The sequence below is a fragment of the Nestor notabilis genome, unplaced genomic scaffold, assembly GCF_000696875.1.
Source record: "Nestor notabilis isolate BGI_N333 unplaced genomic scaffold, ASM69687v1 scaffold27707, whole genome shotgun sequence".
Classification (NCBI taxonomy): Eukaryota; Metazoa; Chordata; class Aves; order Psittaciformes; family Psittacidae; genus Nestor; species Nestor notabilis.
In genome coordinates this window covers 52,745-63,025 of record NW_009937382.1, presented here as the reverse complement: position 1 = coordinate 63,025, position 10,281 = coordinate 52,745, and the positions used below count along the sequence as shown (strand labels likewise).

The 10,281-nt window shown below is 39.2% G+C and overlaps 1 protein-coding gene across 1 annotated transcript; it reads right to left on the bottom strand.

The window, feature by feature from the left end:
* Positions 1-245: 245 nt before the first annotated feature.
* Positions 246-8,768, bottom strand: LOC104401251 (solute carrier family 2, facilitated glucose transporter member 11-like). Its single transcript, XM_010018815.1, has 12 exons — positions 8,745-8,768; positions 7,420-7,518; positions 6,842-7,002; positions 5,133-5,257; positions 4,749-4,878; positions 4,029-4,177; positions 2,693-2,880; positions 2,435-2,545; positions 1,836-1,937; positions 1,596-1,671; positions 790-917; positions 246-452 (listed from the first exon to the last, which is right to left on the bottom strand). Exons 1-12 carry the CDS (start codon positions 8,766-8,768, stop codon positions 246-248), a joined length of 1,500 nt encoding a protein of 499 aa, XP_010017117.1.
* Positions 8,769-10,281: the final 1,513 nt, after the last annotated feature.

Genomic DNA, 10,281 nt, shown 5'->3' with positions numbered 1-10,281 from the left:
TTTTTTTTTTAATAGGAAAAGATCTTATATCTAGTAGGTCTTAAAACTGAGTGGTGAAATCTCCTGTGAAAATGTTTTGATATTATCAAGAAATGAAACTCTAGCAAAATAAATTTCATAAAAAGAAATGTAAAAAAAGGAGTAAAACACAGAAGAGCTACAGTCTGGTTTTTATGTTTCTTTTTTAGTTCTACTGCAACAGTGTTTCCTGTCTTTTCTGAGATGCAAATTTCTCCTCTGAACGTTCAAAGCTTGGTGCTGGACAACTGTTCCTTAGGAAAGTTATTATCAGTGACTGAGCTTTCTTTTTTCCCAAAGTTCAGCTTGTTGAACTCTGCTTTTATTTCCATGATGGATTTTCCCTTTGTCTCAGGGAGATACAGGTAGATGAAAATTGCTGAGAAAGCAAGGATTCCCAAAAAGATAAGGAAACAGAATGGTCCAAGGTTATCCTGCAAGCAGAAATGGGAGACACTGTAAGGAAAATAAGAATCTCATTTCTCTTTCACTGCCTTTGAGTGCAACCCTGTGCCCAATTAATTAAAATTCAAAGGTGTGCTTAATGCAGAGTCCAGGGAGGGTGTCAAACCAGGAGTTTCCACAGGCCTCATCTGACCTGAGTCCAATTGCTGCTCCTCTGACAGGCCTGGGGGATTCCTGAGCAGTTTTGGTATTTGAACAGAGCTCTAAGCTTTGCATGTCATTACAATTTATTGCTATTATTTTGCTCTGTGTCAGCACTCAGAAGTGGATTAGCTGGGAGGGAGGGATCCAGTTAGTGCTACTTACAACAATCAGTGGAAAAATCATCCCAAGTACAAACAGTCCTATCCAGTTGATGCAGCCAACAATCAGAAAGGCTGATGGTCTGAAGGACTGGCTGAAGATTTCAACCATGACAGATACAGTAGCTCCAGCTGAAAAAGAAAAGCAAAACACAAACCAGGTATACTTGTTTCCTTGATGCTGCCAAAGCCCCTCACAATGGCAGTGGTAGAAAATGACAGACAGGCAGAATAGGTGGCCTGGTGGCAAGTGGCCTTTGCTATGAGGGTGAAAGACCTTGATTCTGGAAAGGAACTACAGCTGCTGATTTAGTTTTCTCTTGTACATACTGGAATCCTTTTTCTGGTGCCAGTGGATCTATGCAGTTCCATATTGCACTGGTAGCAGTTACTGGTGTAGTAATTTGTAAAATGAGCTCCCCTTTTTGGCTCCTGTGGTCATTTCCACCTGAAGCATGTTGGTAGGCATAAAGCTTAACTTCCTAAGTTAATGAAGATGATTACTATAATACACATGGCAATTCCTAGAATCCTGGTTTTAGATGAGTATTTTGAAAAATGGTCAGAAATTTCTGTCTCAAACCCTCTGGAGAAGGTGATACTGTATTTTAAATAATTTAGTCTTGTGATCAGCAATAACATTTGAGGTGTCTGTATCCATTTCCTGTCTCCCACTTGTACAAGTCTGCCCTTTCTGCCTTAATTTCCAGAACTTTTTACAACGGGACTAATCTGTTCTTCCTCTGCCAGTTGTGTCACCAACCAATATGATACCAAATTTCCTCCCAGTGTTGCCGTTGATGTACTCACATGGTCCAATTCCATAGAAGGTAACGAACAGGAAGATCAAGATAACACTGAAGTAATGCATCCAGAAAAACTGGTGCTAAAAGTGAGAAACAAGTGATATCAGACCATTAGATAAATGTCAGAATAGCAGAGATCTGTATTTGCTGCCACTCACTCAAGTTTTTCTACATATCCTGTGAGGCAAAACCAGAAACATGGGCTGATGCTGAGTAAGTAGGCAGAAGGCTGTTGCCTCTTTACCTGCAGTGACAGAGTCATGGTGAGGAGTGCTAGCACAGAGCACATCAGTGTGTATCCTCCCCATAGCAGCACCTTTCTGCCAAATCGGTCTATAAGGGTGCTCTAAAAAACAGAAAACACAAGTCATAAATCCCAGTTCTCAAACAAAGTCATTCTTGCCCACTCCATGTGTTCTTTGAAGACTTCACTGAATAATAGCCAGAAATTAATGTCATTTAAGAGTTTCTTAATTTCTAATGAATTTGATCAGCTTCTTCAACGCTAATTCATTAAACTCTCTTTATTAGTCGACCCTCAGCTGTTGCTAGACAGTTTTCTTTCTTGCCTGCTGGTATATATCAAATCATGCACACATACCTACACACATCTAGTACAGATTATCAGAAAATTATTTTACAGAATAAAAATGAGTCTAAAGACATACAATCATGCAATAATCTGGGGAAAGAGCTGTCTCTTATCCTGCATGTGGTTTTGCAGAAGCAGGAAGATGTGTATTAGGTTATGCAAATCTGCCCTGAACACAGTTATAAGTAAGGAAAGTACAATTGTTGACCACGACAAATTTTTCCTTCAAACTCAAGTCTGAAAAGACTTACACACAGTATAGAGGATAAGCATTCACACAATCCAACTCCCAGGGACATGTATGGGATAAGGTATTCTTCAAACTTGGCTGTGTGGAATACTTCAAAAGAATAAAAGTATATCTGAAAAATGCAGAGAGGAAATGCACCTGTGAAAAAAGTGTTGCAATTGTGATGTAGTTCTAAGCTGTCGTAATAACATGGATTTGGAGGGGTTTGTAATGCTGCCTGCTGTTGTCTCTTGCTCTGGGGATAAAGAGAACACTCAACTGCATTGATTCCACAGAGCTGCAAGGTCGTCATGACAATGATCAAAATATAAAGTTGCCAGCGCAAAGATTGCTCTTTTATTAATTCGAGGACACGCAAGGTTTTCATGCTCGTCATTGCAACTTTCTCCTTCATAATGTCATCAATTTCTGCTTGATGGTCTCCTTCCCCCCAGAGCTTTCTGATAGCTGTTGGGTAGAAAAAAAGGAGTGTATTATTCTACCAGTATAGCTCCATCACAAGTGGTTATATTAAACACTTTAATATGCCTATCCGTTGGCATAGGTGGTGGGTTGGTACTGTCTGCTTCTGGGGAAGTAGGCAAAAGGAAGAATTTTGTTTCACTGCATTTTGGTACAACATATCTTTCTAATTTGAGTTGACTTCATGTTGTGGTTTAACCCCAGCTGCAACGAAGTACCATCTGTCTGCTCACTTACTCCCTGCTCCTCAGTGGGATGGGAAGGAGAATCAGAAAAAGGTAAAACCCATGAGTTGAGAAAAGGACAGTTTAATAATTGAAATAAAATAAAATATAATGATGAGGATTTTTTTTTTTTTAATTAAAAGAGAGTGGAATAAACCACAAGAAACACAAGTGGCACGCAATACAATTGCTCACCATCTGCTGATAGATGCTCTTCCCATCCCGAAGCAGTGATCTGTGGCTCCCAGCCAACTCCCCCCAGATATTCTGTACCATAGAACATGCCCCCAGAGTGTGATGTTCTATGGTATAGAATATCCCTTTGGCTACCTTGGGTCAGCTGTCCTGGCTGCCCTCCCTCCCAGCATCTTGTGCATCTGCTCACTGGCAGAACATGGGAAACTGAAAAGTTCTTGATTTAGAGTAAACACTGCTCAGCAACAACTAGAAATCAGTGTGTTATCAACATTATTCTCAGACTAAATACAAAACACCATTATACCAGCTACTAAGAAGAAAATTAACTCTATCCCAGCCAAAACCAGGAGACATAACTGTAAACAAACTAAACATTTAAGTACATTTTATTTAATAAAAAAGAGCTGTCTAAACCCTTTCCTTTTAAAAAAAACAAAGTAGTACCCACCAAAGTGGGACATGTTAAACATGCCAGTACATTCCTATCTTTCCTGTCTTAACTGATTAAATTAGCCTAAGTGAGGCCTCAGGTTAATTGAGTGTATTGCCATAGATATCTCGGCTGTTTTATTTAGAGCTGCCTCTGATATTACTCCATGGCACTGCACTGTGCTGTACATCTCTGCCCTTCTTTCTTTCTTGTCTTCTGTAGACGCTGTCATTCTAACATATCAAATAAAGTGAAGTAAGTGAGGAAAGAAGACACTCTACCTTTCCTGCAGGCTTCCTCATTACCCTTCTGTATCAGGAGGTAGGACGGTGAATCAGGGAAAAATGGGAGGGCAGCCAGTTGAACCAATGCTGAAATTCCACTAGATGCTAACAACCATGGCCACAAAGCTTCGCTTCCTAAAATCTCCCTGGAAAGTGTATGTGAAACAAAATTGTGCTGATAAAATGGAATGAATGTTCAGGAAGTTTTTCTGAGTGATGAAGATTGCTTAGATTCCATTCCAGGGTGGAGTGGAGCAAAATCACAATTGATAATTTGGCAAATTTCACAAATTTGGCTGTTTTTATTTCTGACAATCTTAAAGGAATTATCTGGCATTTTAAAAACTTGCTAAATGTCATCAAGATCCAATAGAACATCTAGAGAGCTGCTGAGACATATTTGACCACTGTTTGAGCACAGGACCAGAACATCTTGCTAAGACTTCTCATGTAAATGTAGTATATTTTGAAGAAGAAGTCCCCTAGTAAAGTGTTGTGGACATAAGAAGAAATCAGATTCTGAGTAATTAATTTTCTGTCTCCTATATGTAAAACTTCATGTTTGCATCAAATATGATCAAAACTTTTCTTCTGTCATAAGGCCTATTTTGGGGAAAGTGAGAGGGTTTCTTAGGCACAGATTAGGTTAGAGGGTGGGATTATAGAAAGATTTCTGTTACTTTTAGTTTAACCTGAGAGAAAGATTGGAGAATTTACCGTAGTCCGATAACCTGTCCCATGAATTTTCCCAGTGTCAGAAAAACAGCAACTGTGGAGTTGGTAAATCCACGCAGCTTCTTGGGTGAAATCTCTCCTACATACTGAGGATGTATATTGAGAGAAAAACCTTAAACACAGAAAAGGATAAATGACTGTTAAAAGACTTAGAAAAGCGTAACTTTCTGACTCCATCCTCTTACACTGTTCCCCTTCACTCTGACATTTGGATTACAATTTCTTGCAAGATGGATGATGCCTTTAATTTATATTAGATGTCTAGTGTATTTGCTTTAAAAATCATTCTCCAAAAATGGCAACATCTGTAGAGACAATCCCAGGACAGCAAGTATGCTTGCACTCCACAGTGGCACAAGCACATACCTGTACCAATGCCATAGAGAAAACGTCCAACCAGAATCATCTCAAAGGATTTGGCTGTTTTACTGAAGGCCATGAAAAGTGCAGCTATCAGCATGATCAGGTTGGTGCACATCTGGCACTTTTTTCTGTGGAAAAAAAACAAAGAAAAGAAGCCCATGAGACATTAGTGTGAAATGAGACCCTCTTGTACTCTTTTGACTGATCTTGCTGTGAGAGGAAGCATAGTACAGCCATTGCTGGTTTGACCAACGGCTGAAACAGTTTTGACTTTGAGTAGTCAAAATAGTTCTTTAAAATTTCTGGATCATTTAGATTTGAATTCATGAATATTTTTTAGCTTAGAATTTAAACATCTGGAACACTCCATTAGCATTTCCGTAGTACGAGTGGGGAAAGAGATTAAAGAATTGGCCTGGTGTGTCACCAAGATTTTTAAATGGCTGGAACTCCTTATAAAATGCCAAGTTGTTCGCCAAAAATAACCTGAGTCAATGGCTCCCATTCTAGAATGGCTCATATTAAAGACACTTTTGGCTAAATGGAAGTGATAGAAGGTGTTTTTAGACGCGTATTTCAAAAGGCACTCTGTGTGAATCATGGGCTGGGATGTTCACAGCCCTGATGTATTGGGCTCAAAGTCTTTTGCACTCACTTGTTTTGCCATGATGATTGCTAGACAAGAGTCTTCTTTCACACGTTAAGGATTCACAGAGATCCTGTGTTTGGAAGACCATGATTCAGCAATTAGGTTACCAGGTGTTAAATAACCTATCGTAGAAGTACGTGATCATGTTTCCAGTCTTGGGAGACCCTCTGAGTGTGGGATGAGGCAGTGTCCCACAAGAAATTTCTTGGGGGCACTTACCTGATAGGAAAGAACACAATTGCAGGCAGGCTAAGATGGTTTGTTGAGACCCATGAGGGGCCTCTGGATCAGTGGGTTGTGGAGCACATCTTTAAGTGGGTCACACCAAGTAGATATGTTTGCCAATTTCTCTGCAAATGAAATTAGTGGTGTTACACACAAAGCACTGAGAACAGAGAAGACTGGTAGGAATCCTTTCTCCATCCAGTGGGAAAGATAATTTGGAACTGACTTTCAGTAAAATGGACTGGCAAGAACAGAGATGTCTCTTGGAGAATTTATCTTGGCGCCGATTGTATCTTTACAGCGTAGTTACAGGCAATTTATTTTTTCCTATTCTCTTCACATTTTCATCATATTAGATCTGAATATTTGATATAATTCCATCACCCCAAAATGAGTGTATTTAAATGGAAATCTGGCTTTTCTTCGACCCTTCAGGATATCTTCCACACAGTGATTTCCAAGTGGTTAGAGTAACTGTGTATTATGTGTTGCAAAACAAGACACATAGCTCCTTTGTGGGGGTTTGTAAAGCTTGGGAGCTCTTTATGAGAGTCATAGAGGGATCTTGAAGAGAACATGAGGCAGGTACACTATTCTTCTACTCCCAGAGGCAATGATCCAGTGATGTGATGATGAATGCAGCCATTATAGAAACACAGTTCACTGGGGAGGCAGATGCAGAAGCAAGACTGCTTGCTACTTGAAAGAGGTGGGTGTGCTAACAGACCCAATCAGTTGTCTTCCATCAGGCTGCTTCAACCAAAAAGAAGAGTTTTATGTGTTCACCTTGGTATTTCCCTGTACTTTCTGGCTATTGAGCTGTACAAGAACCACTTACTTCCTGTATCTTGTAGTCAGGTAGCCACAGCAGAAGCTCCCCAGGAGTCCTCCAATCCCATAAACAGACACAATGAAGGACCACAACAGCATGATTGTCTCAGGATGGAGGGGAGAGCCATGTCGCTCTATCCAGGTTTCATTAATAAACTTCCTGATGTGCTGAAAAAGAAAATGAGATTTCACTGGATAATGGGTATAAAATCCCATTATTAGTCTTATTTGGCTGTTGTACTTCAAGTGTAGCCTGTGCTTCTAATATTGAACTTATTTTGAGACTAACTTTCTTAGTAAAACTAGTTAGCTGAGATCACAATGCAAACAGTCAAATTTGTATCAGTCAGGAAGCATCCTGAGAAGCATGCTAAAAGCACATTTGCTGCCTTCCTTTGGAGGCCTGAATGCTTCATGGTAAGAAGGTATTTAAAACAGAAAATACTTTAAGAAGAAGAAGTTCTCTACACATTTGATGTTACTGTTAGCCAACGAAAAGGCATTGATGTATCAGCTGAATGCTCAGTAAATTTGAACTCAGGCTTTCCGTTTTGTGTTTTCAAATGTAGGGAGGTGGCTACTTACCACAGAAGGATAGTTGATGACAGAAATGTGAAATCCGTATGGGAAACTACCACCAATTCCCAGCACTAAGATCATTTGAACTAGTCCCTGGAACTGAACCTGCAAAGCAAAAATGAAATGCTCCACCAGCTTCTCATTAGTTTCTTGAGGTACATGATACCACTGGTCATCCATCCTGTTTCCAGGTGCCTGCAAGGCTAGGTGTAGTTATCCTCGAACGGTTAAGCCTGTACCTAGCAAACCAAACCCAGAACAATTGTGATTTTAGCCCCATCAGGATCTGTGCAGGGTTCTTTGGGGTCTCTCCCTTTTTGTTCAGCACATCACAGACCAGGACAGTAACGTCATCTCTGTAGAGAGAAGAGTGTGTTCTGTGTTCTTTTCATGTCACATATTAAATTCGTGAGCTCACAGCTTTTTGGAGATCAGTGCCTGGATGAAGAGGAGCTGGTAAAAACCACGATCAGGCAGGAATAAAGTAATGCAAATGCAAATAGTGCTGGACTGGGAGATACATAGAAAAACACTCCTTTAGTTATTCTTAGGTCCATATTTCAAGAGCCTGTGGCTGAACTAGGCCACAGCTGGATTCCAAAAGTTATCACATGACAAGAATCAAAAAGGTGTGGACCAGAAGACTCTGAATTTCCTTACAGCTCCTGTCCCAAATGCAGTGGATTTCCTAATTGGCAAAAGGATCAAACAAATGAAGAACTCACCCTCTTACTCTTACTTTTCTATTTTTTTTAATAGACTTACAAATTAACAATTTTAATCCTTAAAAAGGAAAATAAAATAGCTTCTTGCTGGCAGTGGACAAATAGAGCAAGAAATACTTGTCACTACTTCCCTGTTTAAGACATGGTGAATGATATTAGTTACTTTGTTTGAACTGAGAGAAGTCAATTACGTTAATATGTATGTCATGATTTCTTAGCCTGTTTCAGTACAGTTAATCTATTCCTTACTTCAGGAAGTTATCAGAATGCTTAATAATTAGTATTGTTTTCAGTAATTCATAAGCCAAAAGTAAAGTAGCGTTGTGAGTGCTGCGACTGCCAGCAATTTTATTTTATTTTATTTTATTTTATTTTATTTATTTCATTTCATTTCATTTTATTATGTTGTTTCATGGAACAGACCATGCAACATAATTTTCATGGCCCCAAGCCCCATTGTTCTTGATGATGCTTAAACACAGAAGAGAAAGATGTTCTCCGTACCGAAAGAACTTACAATCTATAAGTAATCTGGATTTTTAGTATGATGTTAGTTTTGTCTTCTATAAGTCAGAGCACTGAGAAAAAGTGAGCAGATATACTCACCAGCTCAGAGAAGAAGGTGGCCATCTCCTATGAAAGAGCCAATTCTTTTTTTACTAGTACCTGCTAAAAGAACCAAATGTTCACATTATGCAATAGCAGTGTCAGTGAACTAGTCCCATGTTACTGAAGTTAAATTTTACTTCAGAAGTTTTTGAGTTAATGATACATATTTCAGCTGTTGTACAAAGTTTATAAGTGTTGGATTAAATATTTCAACCAATGGTTGTGTCCAGCCCGGTAAACAGGGTGGTTTCCCTTGTGGGGAACCTGTATACTTCATGATCTCTGTCTTGTGCTAGGGGCCAGAGAACTGAAACACCGATTCTAAACAGGATTCCAATTATCATAGCTTGCTTAGTTTTCAGTATAAGCTGAGAAGCATAAAGGCAAAGTTAACTGTTGGGAATTTAGATGGGGCTTGGGCAGTGAACTATAGGACTTTGACATATAATAGGAAAGAGCTATCCTCCCTTCATGTGACAGCAGCTGGAGCACATGGTAACTTAATCATTACTTAAAGGAATTGAAATGCTCCATCATTTTGGAATGAGATGCAATATGGACAATTACACAGTGGCACACCAGGCTTGAGCAGCTACATATTTAATAGTAGCTGATTTTCCTTTGCTAGGAGAGAAAGATTCAACCTCACGCAGTTTTGTCTGGCATTTCTGTTAGCCAGTGTCTGTGAAGAAAAAAAGAAATGCTTTGAAACGTTCCTGTAACCTCCGTAGCTGGATAGATGTCTCTCCCTTCAGACAGAAAATTCCCAAGCTTTAAGTTCATTTATTGCAGAATTAGGAGGGGTATGTATGTATTAAGTTGGTAAATGGCTTATTTATCATTTGCAATTTATGCTTCAGTTAAAGAAAAGGATGAAGAAATCATAAAGAGCTTATTGTATGCCAGCAGTTGTATTTGATAGAAAATACATGACATGGAAAGAATTCTGTAGCTAATGTCTGAAGTGTAGCAGGTAGCACCACCTAGCCACTTGATCCATCACTATGTGGTCCTTACCACGAAGCTGACTTTGTTGTTAATGTGTGCTGACAGTTCATAGCATTACCTTTTTCCAGATTAGGTTCTTCAGCAGATAAGGTGTTGTTAGAGCACAAACAAGACTGTAGACTGTCCCTCTGATACTAAGAATTAATTTCCTTTTCTGTAAAGCCATACAAAGTTGAAACAACAAAATGTGCATCTGACAAGGAAGGAAATGCCATGTTAGCTGCTAGTATCTCCTTGCTTGGATGATATTGGGGAAAGACACAAGCAAGCAATAATATGTAGGTACCAGGGTGGGTCATTCCTTCGAAAAATGCCACCTCCTGCACGTATTTCCTTATGTTCTACTTAACCCACTTCTACTTAGTATACTTTATGCATATAGTTACTTTTATTCTTTGCTCTTGTACCTTAATTTAGGATTCCTATTTTGGTAGGTTAAGAGTCTTCCTCTGGTAATGCCCTTCATGCGTAATGTATTTTGCATTTGTGTTGATTGGTTAACTGTACTGCTTCTGTGCTCTTATTA